At 48.9% G+C, this 22536-nt stretch overlaps 1 protein-coding gene across 1 annotated transcript in view; it reads left to right on the top strand.

Annotated features, from left to right (window-relative positions):
- LOC119457593 (E3 ubiquitin-protein ligase TRIM9) overlaps window positions 1-22536 on the top strand; it is a 209808-nt gene that overhangs the window by 141061 nt on the left and 46211 nt on the right. Inside the window, exon 2 of the mRNA XM_037719205.2 lies at window positions 19711-19806. Within this exon, the coding sequence (XP_037575133.1) occupies window positions 19711-19806 (96 nt within the window). The remainder of the gene's footprint in view (window positions 1-19710; window positions 19807-22536) is intronic.

Raw genomic sequence — 22536 nt, 5'->3', positions numbered from 1 at the left:
TCCATCCGCTCTCGAAAGCGGTGCCTTTCCTTCATTGGACTCGCTCCGGTCGTAGGTCGCTCCTGGACTCTCCGCGAGTAAATGAGCCGCCGACGTCCATGTATATATTCGTGTAGGTAGGTAGGTACAACTTCATTCGACAATAGGTGTCGCTCAAGGGGGGAGGTAGTCTGTCAGGTCGTGCCTGCCAGAATGGCGCATACTTTGTACGACGCGAGCACGGCGCGTGCGTCGTACCGTAGTCAGTGTGAAATCGAAGCCATTGATATCCTCTTCACTCCGCAAGTTAGCATGTACCGTCAATAAATGTTTGTCAAAGTTGCTTAAATTTATTCTTGGAAGAAAAAGTCAAGGTCGTGTAGGACTGTTTCTTTTCTGAATTATCTAAAGCGACTCCTCGTAATTACAAGAGTTCCAAGGCTCCCCCCAAGATGAAACATGAGGGAAGGGGAAAAAAATTAGGAGGGAGCATTGCACAACACAATTGAAGCCGAGTGAGTCGGCCCAACACGTGGTCGACACGTCAGAGTGCGCGGTAGGTTTTAGTGCGCCCTCTCTGCAGGCAGAGAACTATGCTCCAGGGCACGCTGTTGCAGGGCACCCGAAGTAGTTCGTGTGGATTAAAAAAAAAAAAAAAAACTACCGGGAGCGGGTGAGTTTCGGAAGACACCTGTCGGGCCCAGACTGCGAAGAGAATTGTTTCACGGATAGTTCGCTTGCCAAAGCTGGCTGCATGACGTAATGCTAGGTCATAGTTTATTTCCTTCCTCCATGACCGCGAGCTTGGGCACCGGATCACTGACGTTATACTGTTCTGACCATGGACGAACGCAACGGCCTTCCGCATGCCTGCCGCACCTGTGCGGATAAGCGCGAAACGGCATATATGTCGCACACTGGTGCATAAATTTCGGTTTACACTCCTCGTTTAAACTCGGTGTAAACCGAAACTTGTGCACCAGTGTGCGACATGTTCCTTGCTCGTCCGCACGCGTGCGGAAGGCCATGCGGATAACTTCCGGCTCTCCTGCGACAGGAAGTGCACGGACGGACGCGCGTGCACAAACAACGCGAGTCGTAGAACAGGGCTGTTACACCGTCGTCGCAGCTTGCTCGAAACATAAAAAAAAACGGCCATATTTATTTCTTCTTTCGCCCGCGCCCCGCGGTCCGCGCCCCCTTTGTATGCATTAAATATGGGCCGCGTTATTACGTCGTCGGCCGACGTCAAGATTTCGCAGCGCCCTGCGGGGTATCGTCTTGGATGCCATGTTTTTTTTTTTTTCTTTTTTTCACTCCCATCCCGCGCACGCTTTTCTCTCTGTCTCTCTTCTCAACGTCTTTCCTCTCGTTCGTAGACGCGTGTTTTTAATGTGTCGGAATGAAGTGCACGCTGTCGGGGCACGGCTCGGCCGATGCCGGTAGTGTGGCAGCCGATCACGGACTGCATTTTGCTCGAAGGCCTCAGTCCCTCGACCCCCCCCCCCCCCCCTCCACACGCACACACGCACGAATCGTGCCTTTTGCTTTTCTTTTTTTTTATCTTTCTCTCTCTCTCTCTCTCTTTCTCCGACCTGCGACCGGACTTAAGCTGCGGCGCTGGCTCGTCTTTCATTTCTCTCTCGCTCTCCATGTCCATCTCCCATCGTTCTTTAATCCCGAACTCCTCTCTCTCTCTCCCAAACTGGCGGTGCCGGCACGCGACGCGGAAAGAGACTGGCGTGTGCCGTTGGCAGGTGGTCCTGTCTTACGGTCGCTTTCAGTCGCTTAATTCTGCCATGAAACGTTCATTTGATTCGGGAAAATGCGCGCCGCCGCGCGGGTGGAGGGGGTTGGCCTCTTCTTCGTTCGTTTCTTATTTCTCTTCTTTCCGTCGCCCTCTTCCATCTATTGTCCTCCCGCGTTCTCGTTTGCTCCGCGTACATTTCTTTTGCGTCTGCGTTTCATTGACCGTGCGTTCGCGGAAACAGTCGCAGTAAATTTGCTTGCTGGATTTCTTCTCCGCTCTTCTTACGCGTGGCTGTACATTTTCTTTTTCTTGCGTATTTCTTTCGTTTCGAGTTTTGTAAACTTTAAAAAACGGGTATATCATCGTGTTTGCCTGGCTTTGCGGGTTTCCGACCCCGCGGTCCTCGGATGGTGATGAGACTCGGGCTGGAAGAAGTAAGTTGGGTGTTGTGTGATGGTCCCTGCGCGCGCGCACGCGCTTTACTGTTGAAGATCTGCGGATTTTGCTTCGAGAGTTGCGTTTTTATACTGGGGGTGCCATCGACTCTCCCTTTTTATTTATTTATTAGTTACCTGCATCGCCCCGTAGGGCCATCACATCAGGGAGGTTACAGGTGTAACTAGGTACACGAACAAATTATTTCAATGCGTGGCGAAAAGCATCATTTGATGTGATATATAGTACAATGCTCGATGGCAAGCTGTTCCAACCTCCAACAGTTCTAACAAAAAGAAAAAAAAAAAAAAGCGGGGGGGGGGGGGGGGGGATAACGCAAGACGTCACCCCTACAAGAAAATTCCCTGACCTTCGAGCAGTGGTCCAGTCGCTGATATATACATATAATATAGTGTGTGGTGTCTGGATGTATTGTTCACGGTTTATGCCTGTTTTGGAATAGCACTTATCGTGGAAAAAATTTAATCTGACATGCCTTCTACGATCCTTCGCCTCTCGCCTATTGAGTTGCCCTGTTCTGGATTTTTTTCCCCTAATTTATTGATAAGCTCGCATGTATGTAGGTCCCAAAGAACGAGATCGATTATGTCTTTCACGTTTTCTCTCTCTCTCTCTCTCTCTCTCTCTCTAGTTTGTCCCGCACAGCCTCCTCGCTTCGTCTTCGCATTCGCCGCATTCTTCATTTCCGCTGTGATGTACTCGTCACTCTGACTATGGTCTTGAAACCAAACTGCTACAGTATACTGCCGCACTCAAACTGCTGAAGAAGCGCTTTGCTACTGGCTCTATATAGACCACTCCCGCTTTTTGGTCTCGGATTGGGAATAATGCAATGAGTAGACCTATACCATCAATTTAGTACGCGGAGGACTCCGCATGGGCCAATGTAATATTTGCAAAAAGCGCGTTGCAGACAGGACGTGGGCGAAGAAACGGGCGATACGGGGGACGTATTCTGCGACGATCACTTTCGCCGATGCTAACGTCGCCTCGGCCGTCATGGGCGCGTGCATGATTGGGTGGTTGAGCGAAACCGGACGAGCTGATTGGCTGGTTGAGCACTACGTCACGCGAAGGCGATAGTATCGCCGAAAGTGATCGTCGCCGAATACATCCCCCAGGTACCAGCTCGCCCAAGTTGCTCACCCACTCTTGCATCGATGGATGAGGAATACCAAGTGTGTACGCATCATTCGGTTATAGGCATGGACAGATGTCAAGTGATGTCTACGCGTCGCGGCGTTGTTATCTTTGTTAGTTTCATTGTCAGTTCTTGTATCTCATAACTTGTTTATTATCTAAGTTATTATTCATTTCTTCGTTTCTTTCGGTATATAGAGCATTGATAAATGAAGTAGCCGAGGTACTCTCAATCTATCCGCAGCAACTCTTGTAAAAGTTTGGTTTAATTTCCTTTAGCGATGGCGGATTTTACCCCGTATTGGCCAAGCGTCGGATGGGATTAGGAAAGACGTTTACTTATTACGAAGCACGACATATGTTTTGAAGAAGAATCCGAGTGAAAAAAAAAAAAAACGTTTAAACAAGAAAAAAGACATTACATACTGAGGACTTATAGCGTAATAGCATCTTTCTTTTCCTTCCCGTGTTTCTGCGAAAGGTGCGCAGGGAAAGGAAGGTGCGCTACCGTCTCCGCATCTCTTCTCGCGCATGCGTCGTCTTTAGTTTATCATCTCTCTCTCTCTCTTTCCGTATTGGGGAGGGGGACAGTTCTCTCATCTTGTTATCGTGTGCGAGTTGGAGGGAGTCTTCGCGAAGCGGCTGTGTTTAAATAAAATGAAAAAAGGAAGCGGGCCCTTTTTATAACAAGTCCGGCAGGCTCGGTGCATATTCGCAATCTCGCGTGCTTTGTGATCGTTCGTTCCCCGGCGCAGTTCGAGGCTTTTTTTTTTCTCTCTGCCGGTGCTCGTTCGAAGCTGTGCCGCCTTCTGGGTTGCTCGGCGGGCGACAGTCGCCGACGATACAACGAACAGGTCCTCCCCGTTCCCTCTAGTTCTGGCCTTGCTTATCGCACATCGGCTTTTCCGCGGTTGGAACATAAAAGGCGTGCATGGACGATTTGGGCGCTCTTTGGTATGTTCACTGTGCTTGGAGTGTTCGCCCCACTCCCTCCTCCTTTTTTTTTTCGTTTTATTTGTTTTCGTCTTGCCTGATATGGAACCTGTAGTTGCTTCGTGCCCGACCATATACTTCGCGCACACTTTAAGTCATTCCGCAGATGATGGTGTTTCTCTCGGTGATGCTCAGGCCTCTTTATTTCCGCCTGAATTCTGCGCTACAAGTTATTTATTTTTTTTCTGTTTTGTTTTTCGTCCGCTCTTCGCTGCCTCTGTCAACGACTGTCTCATCACCCAGAAGAGGTGGTGTATCGCTCCTGTGAAGCTTGCGAACGGCGGTAATTCTCGCTTCCTTATGGAAGCAAGAATTCTTCAAGTGAAAAATGACTGAACCAAGGGATCCTAACAGTTTTTTTTTTTTCCCGAGCGAGGGTGCCTGATTGTCTTGGTGTCGAACGAGGCGGTCGCCAAAATCAACAAAGAGCTTCATCCACAGGCGGTATCCCCGGGCGATCACTTTCGGACGTATTATACTATCACTTCCTCGACATTTCGCATGACTCGAGCACCGGACGCGTCGACCGCATACTTCGACGGATGGAGGAAGGAAAACGTTAGGATGGAAGCATCGCGCTACGCGATTGAAGTCAAGCGTGTCGGCCCAACACGTGATAGCCACGTCTGAACACACGTTAAATTTTAGGGCTCCCGATCTGCATGCAGTGCTGCGGCCGGGCCCCCAAACAAGCGCGCATTGGTTAAAAAGACCACCGGACACCAAACGTCTCGGCAAATCTCGATTCTAGCTCCGTGATCTCGACCTAAGAGGCCACGTGTTGGGCCGACACTGTGCAAAGGGTTGACTTCACGGAGCGTTCGCTTGCCAAGGCTGGCTGCGTGGCGTAATGATATCTCCTAACTTTTTCCTTCCTCCATCCTTCAACGAGTCACGCGATCGATGAGTCCGGTGCCGAGTCTCGCGATATCTCGCGAAAGAGATAGTATCTCCGAAAGTGATCGGCCGGGAATATCGCTCCATGATGCCAGCATTTTTGCAATGCATTTTTTTTTTTTTTTTGTCATCTCTGACCGTCCCGCGCCGACACGGTGCAATGCTTTTTAGCTTGCCGTCCTTGTTCCACTGTCGCGGTTCGTTTCGGCTGTGTCAACACTCTGTCTCGTCGGTTTCTCGTGCTTCGTCCGTCCGTATGACGCGGCGGCGGCGGCGGCGGCATGCTGGCGCGAATCGCGGAGCACTCTGTTTGTTTGTTTGTTTGTTTGTTTGTTTGTTTGTTTGTTTGTTTGTTTGTTTGTTTGTTTGTTTGTTTGTTTACCTCGGCCAGCGAGCCCGTCTCGTTGTCCGCGTGATCGAAGGGCCAGGGAACGCCGCCAGATGTTTGTGCCGCCTCGCCGCTGTCGCTGCTCATTCCCATCGCCCAGGCGCGAGAGCGGAAAAAAAAATTGCGATTGCTCCCGCCGTTCCTATAAGCCCGCGTTCCCATCGCTATGTGTGTTCACGCGCACATACGGACAGAGTTCCCAGTCGTGCGGCTCAACGTCCCGAGCCTCCACAGTGCATGGTTATGAGGGAAGCCGTAGAGGGGAGTATTCACGTGACGTCACGTACGCCCACTTTGTACTCCTATTCACAGTTTGCACGTATGCTAAGTGACAAGTGTGGGTTAACTGGATGCACAAAACTCACAGCTTTTCAACGTGGTGGCTGAACTATAGAACAGGGTGACCTCGACGACGTTCAATGCGGCGTATCGGCTATAATGGAGGGTTCTGGATTAACTTCGAAAGCTGTGGGCCTCTTCGAAGGGGTGCTATACTGACACGACATCTTTGAGTCCTTTTTTGTTTTTTTCGCTTGTTATTTTAAGCTTTTCATGGAGGTCCGGTAGCTCTAAGCCCCCTCCAAATAAATTTTCAAGCCCCAGAGCGTCGTAAATAATCTAATAGAACAGCTTTTCTACGGCCACTTTCGGTATCGCTTCCCAGAAGGATACTGTGTCGTGACTTGATCGAAACCGCGACTTTGAAGACGCATTGTGGCCCTGAAGGGCCTGCACTAATTAGGAAAGGAATTCTATGACTGTTAATTTCCTTTCTTTAAGGCGCGAAGTTAATCAACGTTTGGGGACACACCCTTAATTGCTAATAACGTATGAGATACTCGGATGGAATTCAGTCGCCGCCCAAAAGCATGTCTGCCAGGCTAACCCCGCCTGCGTTAACACCACCGTGCGCCACCTACGCAATCGGCTGTTCATGACACTTGACAGATAAGAGCGAGAGTTCATCACGGTGACCATATAGGTGGTCATGCATAGAGTGGATACGAAATCGAGTTCGCTTGCTTCTGTGCCTGACACCCGGAAAATTCTGTTGGGAAGCTTATACTTTATACTATATACCGTGTATTCCAGCTAACGTTAGCCAAGCTGAAGCCCGGGGTTGCGGGATCGAATCCCGGCCGTCGCGGCCGCATTTCGATAGGGGCGAAATGCAAGAAACACCCGTGTACTGTGCATTGGGTGCACGTTAAAGAACCCCAGGTGGTCAAAATTAACCCGGAGTCGCCCACTACGACGTACCTGATAATCATATCGTGGTTTTGGCACGTAAAACCCTAGAATTTAACGTTAGCCAGGCTGTCCAGCGAAAAAAAAAAATATTAAAAAACACGGTGCAAGATACAATTATAAAACCTACGGTGTTATTCGGTCGTCAGATGTGTGACAACCAAATACTACAGTTCTTGAGATCGTATCTTGTACCGTGTTTTTTTTTTTTTTAACAGCTTGGCTAACGTTAGCTGGGACACCCTATATAGTTACGTTCTCCTTTTTCAAAGTTTGTAGTGCAACATCTTTTACGCAACATTTTTGTTGCTTCGAAGCGCCAAACAGGTTATTGAAACGCTAGCGAAGGTAGCACAGCAAAATACACGCAGAAGTTTTTTGTGCGAATGCCAGCTTTGATGTCAGCCAATTCTGGTAGCCAGAGCATTATCTCGCTTGCAAGAAGAGCATGCTCCTTTGCAATACATGGGTGCTCGTGCCATCGTTTTATTAGACAGGTTTAGTTTAGCGTATGCTATACCACTGTGGATGCTATAAAATAGCGGGTTGTCAATACGCATGCGCTGAACGATAAATGACTCGCAGCGTATAGCGTACGCACGCTAGTTCTCAGATTTAGCGTTCAGGTCTTTGCTTGGTTTAAGTAGTTACGTAAAACAAGGCGGCGGTCCCCGCTGCCCGCTTCGAATTGAATTTGGTGTTGCTTTTGTGGAATTCACTTCGTTCGTAGCAAATGACTGCGTAAATGGATTTCGCTTAGTCTCAGGCCGCTTCGACGGCAGTGTATTATGGATAGCCATTGTGGAGTTTTCGAGATCGCTTCTCGTTTCGAACGAGACGAAGCCTAACGAGGGAAAACTACCAGATGTCAGCGCCACCTATAAGGGAAGTCGGGAGATAGGCGCGACGACGGCATATGGCCTCTGAGATCGAAAGATCTCGCAGGCCAAATAAAACTGTAATAAACGTACGCTACAGTATAACTGTCTATTAATGCAAAAGCATTATATGTCCCATGAGGCAGAAAAGCCGGCGTTGTAGGCAACGGGTGGTACATAAGATCATCATCAGTGACGTCATCAGCGTCTTGTATGACGTCAGTAGTAAAGGTGACTTCGTTGGAGTAAAGGAAATTAAGGTGAAGTACAGTGAATGAAGGTTAATTAAGGTGGATTAAAGCGGATTAAGTTGGATTATAGTCGATTAAGGTGGAATAAAGTGGATTAAGGTTGGTACAAATTAGAGCAAGGTGGATTCAGGTAGTTGTGAAGGGCACGTGGTAATGTATGACGTCACGTATCACGGTCGTAACCAGTTAGGGAAGTCATAATGATTTCGTATTCAAATCATGTTAAAGATACTTAAGTGACTTGTCAATTTTTCTTCCCCTCTTTTGCTTAATAAGCACCCCCCATATTCGACCGCCAATAGTGGTCGTGAGTGCTGTCCGTCTTTCTTATATGTATGCGCCCTGGCCTTTCCCGAGTCTGTAGGCTTAGGCGCACGCAAGGTGGCGCTGCAGTCGAACTCTATAAAGTGCACGATGATACTCGAAGGCAGGGACAATCAAGAACGAGACGAACATGGGTGTCTCGGCACCATTCATGCTCGTGTGTGTACATATATCCTCGCCTCTCCGCGATCCAAATGAGTGGAAAAGCTTTCCTGCGCTGGCTCGTAGCGCGCGTCATCTCCCGCCGAATGCGCGACTGCGGCGGCACATTAAGCGAGCCGCGCCGCTGTTTCAGACCGGGTTTTTCGTATTGAATGAGCGCGGCCGCCCATCGGCTGCCGTGCGCTAGCTCTTCCCGGCTATACAGGGACGGCGAGTGAAGTAAAGAAGAAAAAAAAAAAGAAATGGAACAGGAGGGCGCCAAATTAGGCCTAACGATGATTAACGAACGAAGTAACGATCATTACGTCACCCGCTGGAGCGCCGCCCTAGCTGCCTCCGCTGTTCCTCGCGCCCTCTTCCGGTGTTTTCTTGCGCGCCTTATTTCCTTTTTTTTTTTTCTTCCTTCCATCCGGGCTGTTCTTCCTTTCGGTCCGGCGCGCGTGTCTGGCGATGCCTCGCGCTTTCCCTGATTTGAAGGAAGAACCCATTTGACCGCGCCAACTGCGCACGCCCCGCGCCTTTGAGCGCGCAAGAAACGGCTTGTAATGAGCTTGTGTTGCGCGGGTCCATTTACTGTTGCTTCCGCATCGCTCGCTGTTTCGCTCGCTCGGTGCGATGAAGCGTTCTTGGTGTTTGCTTTTTTTTTTTCTCATCATTTCCTATATCTCTGCCCCTTGCTTTTGTATACGTAATGACTAAGTGGCTGACCTAATGTATATCCTTTATCGCTGCATTCCCCAAATCGTCGTCGACCCACGTCTGTATACCGCGCAGTTTGGAGGATAAGTTGCACTCGCGTGTCAGTCGAGGGAGACGGCACGCGCCCAGATGGTCGATCGCTGCTCAATTTCCCAGTTCCTCCTGTACAGGTAACGACGGGTTTTATTACGCGATTTTATTGTGAAGATCGTATGAACAAAAAGAAAATTCAGAGCTCCTCACTATACTGTGAAGATGGAAGCCAGCGAAGCTGGGACTATGGTGGGTCTGCTGTAGTGAATGTTGCTATAGTGAACTTATATATTCATTATCTACATAACAGTGTTTTTCCTACCGTGAAAGAAGCCCCCGAATACACGCAAAATTGCCGTGCGACTGGTTGCTCGAGGCACTTTGCGTGTATTCGCGGGCTTCTTTCACGCTCGGAAAAACACTTTTATGTAAAGCGTACTGAACAACAGAAAGCTCTATCGGCAGTTTCTCATGTTGTTCTACAATCTCATTGACACTTTTAATCTAATTATAACAATTGAGAAGTTGATTAATTAATTAAGGCTATTTATGTAATTAGGCGGAATGCAAAAGATAATCCCAGTATCTCCGAGTGACGGCAAACAGCATTACTACCTTGGTTCTGTCCAGCTACCGTGGCATTTCCATAATTTTAACGTTTGGCCCAAGTTAAGTGAAACATCCCGTATGGTGCAGGCATTCTTTAGCATGCACCCAAACGCCAGTTGGCGGTGCGTATACCAGCCACAAGCGATATGGTGCCACAGGCAACACCACCGTTCACGTGAGCCGCGTCCGGCGTGTTCTTGTACTGCAAACAGCCATTAATGCAGTTCGCGGGAGCGGTGGGTTTCCCATGGCGTCTATACTGCCTGGCGTTAGTCCTGTCCCCGCGCGGCTTTTGAGTTCTCGCCCTATCGCTGAGCGCGCTCGCGAAATTGGAGGGGTTCGCGCCTTGATTTGTGGCCTCAACTGCGTCGTCGACGAGAGCTCTGCCCGGGCCGCGGCCGAGGCTCCAAGTGTCGCGTATCCCCGGGCTCGCGAGAGCTGTGCAGTGGTGCCGAAGCTGCAGGCAGTGCCGACCCTTTTATACGAGACTCCTTTCCATGCAAATCGGGGGCCACTCATTTATGCAGTGCCTTTGCGGGCTGTGTTGTCTGTTGGTTTTAACTAACTGTTTGTTGGTTTTAACTAACTGTTATTGTTCTGGAGTTCTTGTGCAAGAGTAAACGAGTGGACAGATTGAAGCGAGTACACACACCCAGGACACCAAGCGCAATGTCCTGTGTGTCTGTGTACGATTCGTTATTCTTACCTGAAGGACATACTCTATAGTACGGTTAACAAACTAGTCCAGTGCAGAATTTTTCGTAGTTATGGTTGGTTATCGTTCGTTTATGTAAATGCATATTCGTTCTCGTTTTACTAGATAGAGAATCACGACAAACGAGTATAGGGGAGACACCGAACGCTTGGTTTATTTGATATCGCTCGCGCAATAGCTAATAACGAAGCACCACGGCCGAATCTGCATACCAACAACACTTAATTTATTTATTAACACGATGGCGTTTTTTTTTTTTTCGTGGCTTTTGGTATCGCTGCGACACTAGTGCAAAAAAACACGTGATCTACGGAACGTTCCGCCTGCATGCTACCATTCGCGCTATGTGTGGCCCGCAAAATAATGATAAATTACGAAGTTGTCGTAGTGCACGGGCTGTGATGGGCCGAGGAATGAGGTGGCTCCGGAATTTATTTTGACGTCCTTTCTGTTCTTTAACGCGCACCCAAGGCACTGGGCACGATCGTTTGTGCAATTAGGCTTCATGCACGGAGTGCGGCAGCCGATGCCGGTTATCGAAGCAGTACGGCTTAGCCGCATAGCTTGCGTGCCAGGTACGGCGGCACTGTATAGGAAATCTGCGGCGATCCATTAGACGTGCCACGACGGGTTTGTGACGTCGCTCTATAGGCACGTGTTTTCTCAAAGAAAGAAAAGAAAAGCCACAAAATCTAGAAATTAAGTGAGCAGTGACATTCAGATATCACTCGCCGAGAAAGAAGCGAACTTCGTTGCCACGGACGACTTTTCTGTGTCACGTACGTCTGTTGATCGTCTGCTGATCGTCTGCTCGTGCCTTCGAAACAGACGACGACGACGTCTGCACCTCGGCGTTTCTCAGTGCCGCATGGTTTTAACGAGATGAGCGCAGTCGGTGACCCGGCGCAGCTTATATATGGTCACGTGACTTTTCTCTTTCTTTTTCTACTCGCGCATGAGAAAAATTGTCACCGGATATCCAGAAGAAAGATATTAATGACGCTGCCACGTTTTTGCCGGCGTCAATTGCCTCAGGGGATCGCTTTGCGCGTTCTTGGCTTTTTGGTTCTTTGCAAATTCGCTTTTTTTTTTTTCTGTTCCTCCTCCGCCGATTTTTTTTTTTTTTTAACTTCACCCCGCCCCCTTCAGCATAGATTGTCTTACGTTTCATAGAGAAGGGTAATTGTCCGCGACGGCGCCAAAAAAGCAGTGGTGAGTGGGGGTGAGGCTTATATAAATGGCGGAGATTGTGAAGTGAACTGAAATTTATGTGAAGCTTGGGACAGGAGCCCAAGAGCCCCAGTGCGACTTGGAGCGTTCGCTCGAGTCCGCGTGTCGTTGACATTTTTTTGGCGCACAGATTTCTCGAGTCTGTGCCAGTGGCCGCCTGCAGGTTTCCTCTCTCGAGTAATTTCGGCCGACGTTGAATGCCACGCACCGAGACCTGCGTGGATATGTGCGCTGTCTCTGCTGTACACACTCTTTATAATCTCAGTTCCAGCTATGTGTGGCACATTATCGGTAATATTTTTTCGCTTACTGAAACGGAACGGAACGGTGTTCCACAGGAAATCATAAAATATAAGGAACTGCGTCCCATGTATTTCGCTTTTTAAGTACCCGTAACAATAGTTACCTGGAAGTATACGTTCCAGCGAAAACTGCTACTGTTATCGAGAACTGAGTATTAAAGGTACTTGTACCTATTATCCGGAACAGTCTTCCACGCGCGCGCGCCTGTTACTAGAACCTGGGAGTTTAAGCAGTTAAAGTATGTGGCACGTTGTGCCACATACGTTTATGAACATGGCTCCACTTACATGTAACAGCGGTCACGCGAGAACATAATGTCAACCCACACTGATGCACTAAATACAGAAAACACAGTCGGGTCACAGAAAGGCGCATGAATTCAGGTCATGCAGAAATTAGCATTAAATACGGCCATACTAAATGCGTAGACAGTTTACATCGGATGACACAACTTGTAATCAATAATTTCCAACACTATTACGTACTCTGTTCCAGAAATCTCTGGAGGGCCACTATAGCATTTATTTATTTATTTATTTATTTATTTATTTATTTATTTATTTATTTATTTATTTATTTATTTATTTATTTATTTATTTATTTATTTATTTATTTATTTATTTATTTATTTATTTATTTATTTATTTACAATATAACTGTGAGTCTCATTTCTAGACCATATATCAGGCGAGCATATGATTTAATGATGTACGATTTATACAATCAAGAAAGGAGGATGTACACCCGTGAGCAAAAGTATACGAACCACAGGGTCGCCGAAAAAAACTGAATTTCTTCCTAATTAACAAGCATAAACTGGAATTGACGAGTGCACTGAAAAGTTCGCAATGCCAAATTTGGACTGCAATCTTCAATTTCAAGTTGCGTTCCCAAGGCAAAGGAAAAAAAAATCAGCTTTATCGCGCAACACCTGGCCCGTATACTTTTGCTCACGGGTGTACATATGTATAAAAATATCTGAATACTTGCAGGTTTGTTAAAAAATGGTGCACATTTACAGCAATAATTGCTGTTCGCATACTACAGATGAAAAATACAACGTATCATGTTCAGTGCACTTGTGTCATTTTAATTAATACGAAATTTAACAGTTTACAAAGAAATAAAAAGAAGAAAGGCACACGAGAATAATACTATCACCTTAGCTATAAATAATATTAGTGTAAACGAAGATTAATTCGGATTTTTCTAATCGTATATTACATCATCTACTAACTTGATAAAATCAGGTTGCGATAGCGTATTAGTTTTCGACGCAGCTAAATTGTTTCACTCGCGAACAACACGGGGAAAGAAGGAAGATTGAAAGGCGTCGTTATTGCAACGGTACTCATTTAGTGTATATGGATGTCTATATATGACGAGCTATGCGGGATGTATAGAAAAGGTGTATCCGTGCGCTTAACCATGGCGTCAGCGTCGCTTGTCTCATGGCAGCGTTTCCAGTGCTCGCGCCGAGATTCCCATTGCTTCCAGTCGCTGTCTTAGTTTAAGTGGACTCTCTCGTGTGAACGAACATCGCGCTCGATCCGTCCAGCTCAGGCCAGCTCGCAATAGGCTACAGCGCTTCGATTGAAGAGAGGGGGGAGGGCAATAAAAAAGCGCCCGCCGATCTAGTTAATCACGGAGCCGACGAGGCCGCGGCCGGGATCCTGCGGTCCCGGCGGTTTCCTGGGACCCGAACTCGAGCCGTAAGCCTGCTGTGGTCCGGCGACAGCGCTTAACGTTGAAAAAAGAAAGAAAGAATGGTGTGGGAAAGAAACGGGAGAATCGACTGCTTTTTTCCCACTCGTTGACGTAAAAATACGTCGAGACGATTCCGGTCGACTTGACGAATGGTCGGCTAGCTAGCTGCGGTAGGCGACGCGTTTCCCCTCGACGTCGAAGACCGAGCGGTGTGTGTCGCGAACGATATATGTACAGCTGGGGCGGAGTTGTTGGCTGCTAGGTGTACAGCCCTGAGCGAACGCGCCCGGACTCGTGAGCGCCTCGGGTCATTGACCTTGCACCCAGCTGGGGCTGGGGTCACGGACAGTGCCGCGCGAGTCGCGCTTCCGCGTGCGCCATTGCAAGAGCGTTTTTGTTTACGTAGCGAAGACGGAGGAAGCGAGAACCGTATAGTGTTTGCTACAAAAGTTGCTGTATACGGGTTGATCCTGTTTAAGCTTCCCGGAATCTTTAAAGAAAGTCGCAGTTTCGCCCGAAAGGCGAAGCATCGATTGCGATAGCAAATTAGCAGAGAGTCGTACGAAGTAAGGCTTGTACTTTTATCGGCCGTATCGACTTCAAGTGCGTTTTGTTTGCATAGCAAGGACGGAGGAAGCGGGAGCTACAAAAGTTGCTATAAGGGGTGACCGTTCTTAAGTTTCCCGGAATTTAAAAAAAGTCGCCCTGGGGCAGGCAGCGTAAGTCTTGTCCTCGAGAAGGGAGTATTCGAAGAGGCGGACGTTACTGGCACGAGAAATGGAGACGCATATTCAACGAATTGACAAACATTCACTAATTAACTTCTTAATTAGTTACTTTACGGCTATACGTGCCGTAAAGTAACTAATTAAGAAGTTAATTGCTAAACGAATTGCTAAACGATTAAGAAGTTAATCTGCTAAACGCAGCAAGGCATTTCAGCCTTGCTGCGTTTAGCAGATTTTGGTTACACGCTGAAACATAGACACACTCTACACATTCCCCGTCTATAGACTCCGCGAGCAAAATTTCTTCCCTTCGTTCTCCCATGCATACCGGAGCCGGTGGATCGCGTGATAGATACGTCATGGGCACCGCCTTCTTTCCTTTTTATCTCTTTCTTTATCGCGTTTTTGCTGCGTGGCGCACTTCCGGTGGCGGTCTCGCGCGCCAGCTCCGTTTGTCTCCTTTCTCGCAGCGCACAGTTTTACGCGCTGTGCACAAGAACACCTGATTAGCTATATAGGACAGTGCCACTGTCACGAGCACAGACTCAGACGCAAGTGGATCAAAGAACACGATCGTGCACTGAAACCCGGGAGAACAATTGCAGATAGTTTCGTTTACTGCGCACGCGACTGCGCAACGTGGGAACAAGCAGACGAAATTGTTGCATGCCCCTCTTGCTACAACGCGGAGTAAAACAAAGACTCGTCGACATTCGGTTTGTGGGTGTCATTATTTCTAAAAGCTTTAAGTCGTCTATTTAAGCAACAGATGAAACAAATAACGGATGTTGCTTTGAATAGTTCTCGAAGTCACGCGTCACTGTGGGTGACTTGCGTCCCGGCACTGCAATTTACATATAAACGCGCTTGCGCGATTGACGTCGACTCTCCGGCTGGTAGGACGGCGCACGTGAGGAGAAGGACGCCGGGTGTTCGGTTTGAAAATGCCAGCAATTTTCGCGGCGCGTAGCGGTGTAACACTTAAAAGACGCGATCATTAGAGCGCAATGTATGCACTGCGCTTGTCAGCTCAAAATGGCCACGTACACCTACCTGGTGAGGGGCCCTTTAAGTGAAGCTGGTTATGGTTATGCCGCGTTCGAGCTATATACGCGGTGTCGCGCGCGCATGCGTCGTTTTCAGCGAAACGGCCCCCAAGTCGATGCCGCTCAGACGGGCAGTTGATGGCGTGGAAACGTGTCATATTCACGCTAGCGTGCACTGCAATACGATGAGGACGGAAGAGTGTACTCAGACTTTGCGCTTCCTGAGTATATACTCGTATACAGTGGCCATAGACGTACAGCGCTGGCTGCGTGCAGCTTGCGAATGCAACCGGGCATCTATAGCTCCACGAGGGGGCAGGCCGCCTCGTCCACCGAGGCGGAGTTGCTGGTTCCCCGGTGTGGATGGAGTCCTCTTACAACAGAGAGGCTCGAGGAGCGACAAAAAGAGCGAAAGGGAGGAAAACGAGAAAGCAAAAATGCGATGAGGCGGGGGAAATGCGGCGGGTGTGTATTATATAGCGTTATACTAAAGCGTGTGTAGTGCATAGCGGCAGCCTTCGCATGGCGTGTGTGTATGGTTGTACGGCGGCGGCGGCGGCGGCAGCAGCAGCAGCAGCAGCAGTGACGTTGATGCCCCTTCGGCGGCGCTAATGAAGCTCCTTAACGAGCCCCGGTGGCGGATCTCGCCTCCCCGGTGGGTGTGGTCGCAACACCGGGTTGTTCCTCCCGGGGGGCTAGCTGCCGCCACTCCCGCGCGCACGGCAGAGTTGCTTGCTTGCTTGCTGCTGTTTGTGAGCGCGCGCGCCCCTGGGCAGCTGCGCCCTCGAGAATATAGCGCGGCTCCTGCTGCCCGCGCGGGCGATCGCGTCTTTTCGTTTTCGTCCCGCAATCGAGAGAAAAAAAAAAAAAAAATGAAGCGCCAAGTGGGCGCGCTCCTATAGACAGGACCGCGCGCGCCGTTTGTCGCTCGCGTTCGATTTGTCGTTGGAGCTGTGTATACCGGCGTCGTCGATGAATCGTTGCGAAGCCAGAGCGATGGAGACTCGAGCGGACTGGTGTACAGAGGGTTTCCCACCTATAGCGAATTAGCCAGGCTGTCCGAGAAAAAAAAAAGAAGATATAAAAAAGACACCTTACACGGAACGATCTTCAGACCTACGGTGTTTAGTCGTCAGACCACTGACGACCAAACATCGTATGTTTTATAATAGTATCTTGCACCATGTTTTTAATCTTTTCTTTTTTTCCCCTTGAACAGCTTGGCTTATAAACTTTCGGGGTCGGTTCCCGTTTTAATTGTTGTTAGCTTGGCTGAAGTTAGCCGGGACACCCTGTATACTATGCCGGAACAGAAGAAATAGAACGCTCATGTTCTCCGAATGTTTCGTGTAACGTTTTCTCCTTTGTACGCGTCGATGCCTGAAGCTGTGCCCATTTCAGGTTACTGATACGCAGACGTGCAAACAAGTGTATATATAGGAACGAATGAGGACGACGCAACTTGTGTCCGGGATTATCACAATTGAATTCCTACCTGCGTTTCATTAACAGGATATATCTTCTTGTGAATAAAGAGAATTGAATTGAATCCGTATAACCAACTTTCTCGATCGTTCCATGTGCCCCGCCCTGTTCTGTTTATTTTCAGCGGGTTGAGCGGGTTCGTTGATTCACGGAAGAACAACGTCCTTCCCTGAAAGTGACGTTAGTCGATGCCGGTCGAAATGTCATGGCCTAACGTTTTCGAGGCTGTGTCACGCGTATAAGCAGCCCCCTTTCGACCGCTATATACATATAAACTACTGAAGACTGCGAACTCGTATATCGACGCCAGCACGCGCGGCGCCCTGCGTGCTGCACTCTTCGCGTCACGGAAGTCGGTCGCGTGTTTGGCGTCCATATAGTACAGCTATGGGGGGCGAAAAGCCGTGTACACCAGCGACGATTAATCACCAGCGCTCGCAGCCCGACGAGCTGAACGCCAACTGCCTAACCGCGGCCTGCAGAACTGATCCAGCGGCGTCTCGCGGCGAAGCCATGCTGCAGTGAGGGGCCCCGCGCGCCGGCGCTCTTTATTAATCAGGGGCGCCCATTGTTTTCGGGCCCGACGCCCGCGGGCGTCGAGTGTAGGAAAGCCTGGTTCGGCTCGCGGTTTACGCGCGAGTTGCCGTGGCTGTCTCTTTGTGCGAAAAAAAAGTGTCGAGGCCGCTCGCAGGGTCCGACCAGGTGACGCCTCCCGCACGAGGCGGCGGGAGAGGGAGTTGTCCGTACGCCTGCTGGCGCGTTTCGAGAGTATACGGTGTCACAGCCGGTCGTCTCACCTTTGTCTCTCGATCCGTGGCTCGTTGGTTATATAGACCGCGCGACGCACGTTGTTGCCTTTCCTGCAGTGTCCGTAACGTTGCTTAACATAGTGGCGCACGGTGAACGCGCTAATTAACCTTCGGGTATAGTGTGGATCAACAAACATTCTATACTAGTGTTAACAGCGCAACACCTTAGAAGGGAACACGAGACCAGAAGACGACACCACGAGCGCTGACTTTCAACAGCGTTTGTTCGAAGGAAACACGGCTTCTTATACATTTGCCCGTAGCAGTCACACGTGTCACAGACACGTCATTGCACATCATGTGACACACGCACTTCTGCACACTCATGAAAAAGATTGCACGTGCAAAAGCTCACGTTCTGTATCTGTTAGCAACAAGGACGGCGTGCTATTTTACTCATTGGTCACGAAGTCTAGCAATCTCGGCTGCCTCAATAATCTCCCGAACCAGCTGGTCATTGTGTTTTAATTTCCAGCACTTCACAGCGTTCGAATTCTGCGGCACAAGCTTTGGAGGGGGCAATCTCTGACGTGGATGCCCAAATTCCTGCTCGCCTGCTCGACATTAAGTTTATGTTCTTTTAATCTTTCGTTTGTGCATCTTCCAGTTTGCGCTGTATACTTTTTCCCACATTTCAAAGGCAACGATGCAATGGAATCGCTTACGACGCCCGGTACGTCTGAAGTCGTGTTCCACGGAGCATCGAATGCTCGCTCCGGCGAAAGTCGTCTTAATTGGTGGTCGTCGCTCGAGTGCAGCACACCTATATATATAGCCAGCCGTGCTTTATACTCCCATAACCAGTGGTGGCAGCCTTTCCCTTTTACAAACAGTTCAATCCAATCCGGACGGCGCATGCAGGTATATAACGGGGTGTTTTATATAGTTTCTTTACAGCAGTTACCAGCAGTTACCTAGCTCTTTGTGTCTCATAATCAGATCGTGGTTTTTGAACGTAAAACCCCAGAATTCAATTGAAATTTAGCGTTTACCTTGGAGAGCATCAATCGCGATGGCTCAGCGGCTACGTACGCGCGTGCGTTCTGCAGGCGTCCATGCACAAGGTCGCGGCCTCGATTCCCGGCCCCATTTCGATGGAGAGGCAAAACGCAAGAGCGCTCGCGTAGTTAGATTTAGGAGCACGTTATATTGAAACCTAGGCGGTCAAAGCTAACCAATCCCCTGAGCGCTCCACTCTATATATACTGCATCCCTCGTTATCCACTGTGCAGTTTCAAGACGTTAATAAATAAAAAAATTCCCAGGTGTCCTTAGATATCGCCTAAGAGACGCGAAAGGCCTTGTGAAGCCTACTGTAATTCACCTTGATCCACCCTAATCCTCCTTAATGCACCTTAATCCAATCACTAATCAATCATTAATTAACTTTGCTAATCATTAATCATCCCTTATGCACGGCTGGATATGCTTTGGTGCGCTTCTGGCCTTCCTTGCAGGGTCACGTGGCTTTCTGTACCTCACAACGCGACCGTGAAACATGGAGATCTAAGGCTTTCGCCTTAAGAAATGAATTCAATTTTCACTTCTTCAAACGCTAAACAGATTGTGCTACCGGTCATCTCGTCACTGCTTGCCTCGCGCGAAACTCAACATTGACAACATTATAACATTATAGCGCGTGTGATCGACAGACGATGGCGGAGCGGTGGGGCATTTTGAAGCGTCTGTTCTGGGTGGGGGTGTCAGTGCACCGTTTACTGTGCGGACGGTTTTATAGTGTCGTGATACGTTGTAAGCGTGGCTGGAGTAATTAAGTTGCGAAAGAACGTACGAAATTGCAGAGAACTCCAGTAAACGGCGGCCAGTGGGATTTCCATACGTTAAACCCTCCTCTTGTTTCCTTTCTCTCTTTCTTGCAGACGGAGTTGTCGCAGAACTTACAGGCGCTCTCGGAGAAGGCCAAGACCGCCACCGAGTTCATCCAGGGGCTCAAGGGCATGTCCGAGCGAGTGCACGTGAGTACATCGGGGGTCTCCCGAGCTTTTTAATTTATTATTAGAATTACTAATTAACTGTATTTAAGCACTGGTTGGTGCCTATGCGTATGTGTGGCCGGCCGCTCTTCTTCGCTGACATAGTAGTTGCGTTCATAATGCTCCGTGAGTGTCCCTGTGTGTCTTCTTTTTCCTGTCTTTTAATCGCGCTACCGTAAACCCTCCAACAATTAGAAGAAAATAAACACGGGGGATATTCGCCTACACAGAGTTCATGCGCACTAAATATGAATGTACAGAAAGTATAAATGTAGAATAAAAATATAATATACAATGCATAAATACCAAAATGTGTGTGTGCGGGGGGGGGGGGGGGGGGGAGGGCAGAGGTCTGCCACATTCAGAGGACACTTACGTACGCGGACACAAGAGATACATAAATACGGAAGCTCGAGGATACATATAAACAAGAGTATCTGATGTTTCGAAATAACAAACACAACAGTACGAGCAGGAAGAAGAGCAAGAATAACAATAAAGATGATGAAAGGAACTGTTATCTTGTTAAGTACTTGTGCTTGATTCCTCCGAGAATGTTTACTGTCGCGGATGCAGTAACTTGTTGCAATTCTTCTGATGGCCATGGACCCAATCTTCCTTTTGCTGATAATAATGGTCGTTTGTTAGCCTTATAAAATAAGCTTTTTTTTAGTTTCTTCGGGGATAAGCGACGCTTCTCGCAAGAGGCCGTCCCGGTGCTCGACCCTTAAGTTTAGGCTTTCGAGCCAGAAACGACGGATATGTGCATCGGAAGTCGAGAGTCTTGGGCACAGAATCACGTACAACATAGATCATAAGAGTTTCATACAATAATTACTTGAAGGAACAATTCGCAGTAATTATACACATGTGTGCGGATATACTAAATGCCCTGCAGTGTTTAGAAAACTACGAGGGTTTTGCTTTCGAAATTTATAAAGATGTGACTTGCAATCAATAATGTCGCGAGAACGTTCGAAGCCATGGACAAAGCACGAATACAAGAAAAAAAATCCACGCGCCAAGCTTATATTATTCCAGCGGTCGCCGGACTATTGCATTGCCAGAGGGTTCCCTCTAGCAATTCTTATTGGAAACGCTATTGGGTGTTGTTCCGTTTAATAGCTCAATCTGGCAACACTGCCGTGTTTTGCGTTCGCTGCGTGGCAGCCGGTCTTGCGCGAGGAAAATCCACCACCGCGCACGAGAGCGTCGTCGATTCTGGAGAGCGCGCGCACCCGTAATTGGGGCGGCAGATTACCGCCTCGCGCGTCAAACGAGCCGTGAAGCAGCCTCCCCGGATCTGGCCGCCGCCTCCTCTCTCATGGAGAAAGTGGCGCTACTGTGCAGCTGAGTGCAGTGGAGGCTCTGTTCTCTCTATCTGTTTCTCTATCTCTCTCTCTCTATCTCTCTCGCAACGCCCTGATCGTCTCGGGAAGATGCTGCGCGGGCCAGAGCGCGCGCAAATCCCAGGAAAGTTCACCTCCCGCCGTACCCTTGAGAGTCGTGTGGCTTGGTGCCGCCGCTTATAGGAACGGTTGCGTTCCTCTTGCCTTGTTGCGACCTTGTCAGCACCGACGATTTCCCGCGATTTCGTCCTCTTTTTCTTGTTTTTTTATGCTTTAGCATTAGGAGGGTCAAAGTGGAAGAACATTAATTATATGTGTGTCAAGGTGTGGGAAGCCACTCACGTGGTAGAAGTAGAAAGGGGATGGGCGAGCTTAGAAGAGCTTGCACACACACACACACACACGCACACGCACACACACACACACACACACACACACACACACACACACACACACACACACACACACACACACATACACACATATATATATATATATATATATATATATATAATCTTTGATCTTTATTTTATCTTCTAATAAGGAGCCTATTACTGCGCAATTATCGAAAATATAGCTTCGAAGTCGCTGCGTTTTCGATCACCAACTGCCTGCAGAATGCCGTGAAGTTAGCGCACCGGCAAGCAGTCTTCACCGCTTGCACTGAAGTGTTGAGGCATAGCCTCCTCAATGACGCCGAAATGGGTGTCACTGAGAAGGCGCCACTTTCCCAGTGGTAGGTCACGGTTTAAGGGGGCATGGTTTGGGTCACGTCAACTGTATTTTCTGGCACGTTATCCCGCGTCGTGCAAAAGGCAAGGATCAGGCCAATTGGTCACGGAGCCGCAGCAGCGCTCAGCTAAAATTGTCCATGCTCTGGCAACAGTGATCATACCAGTGGGAATTTGGTGCTGTAGGGGACCAATGGCTCCCATGCATTGCGGAGTGACTGGACAGGCATTGAAAAATGTTGGAGGTTATAGGTGAGGCGAGGTGTGCTTTAACTGTTTGCGAATGAAGGAGATAGAATCAGCAATTATTCAATTTTCGGTTGTTGCGGTCCGAGCCCCTACGGCAGTCCCCAGAAGGTCTCCGCGACGTCGTGGGCCCGCCGGAAGTGTTCGAGCCAGGTCCGAGGTTCGCCGCCGCGATAGTCCCACTGCAGATAGGTTGGGATGTCTAGAGGAACGATGCCTTTAGGTGGGTGTTGGCACTGCACCGCGTCATGAAATGTCGTAGGTGGGGCGCCGCACCCGGGGCATTTATTCGGATAGGAGCTAGGGGAGAACTGGCGCAGAAGCACTAGGTAGGTTGGGACAGAAATCGCATTGAAGGCGTCTCAAGGAAACGGGGCTTCTTCTTG

Source organism: Dermacentor silvarum, chromosome 7, assembly GCF_013339745.2.
Source record: "Dermacentor silvarum isolate Dsil-2018 chromosome 7, BIME_Dsil_1.4, whole genome shotgun sequence".
Classification (NCBI taxonomy): Eukaryota; Metazoa; Arthropoda; class Arachnida; order Ixodida; family Ixodidae; genus Dermacentor; species Dermacentor silvarum.
The sequence above is the reverse complement of the archived record's forward strand: the minus strand, read 5'-3'. Positions and strand labels throughout refer to the sequence as shown.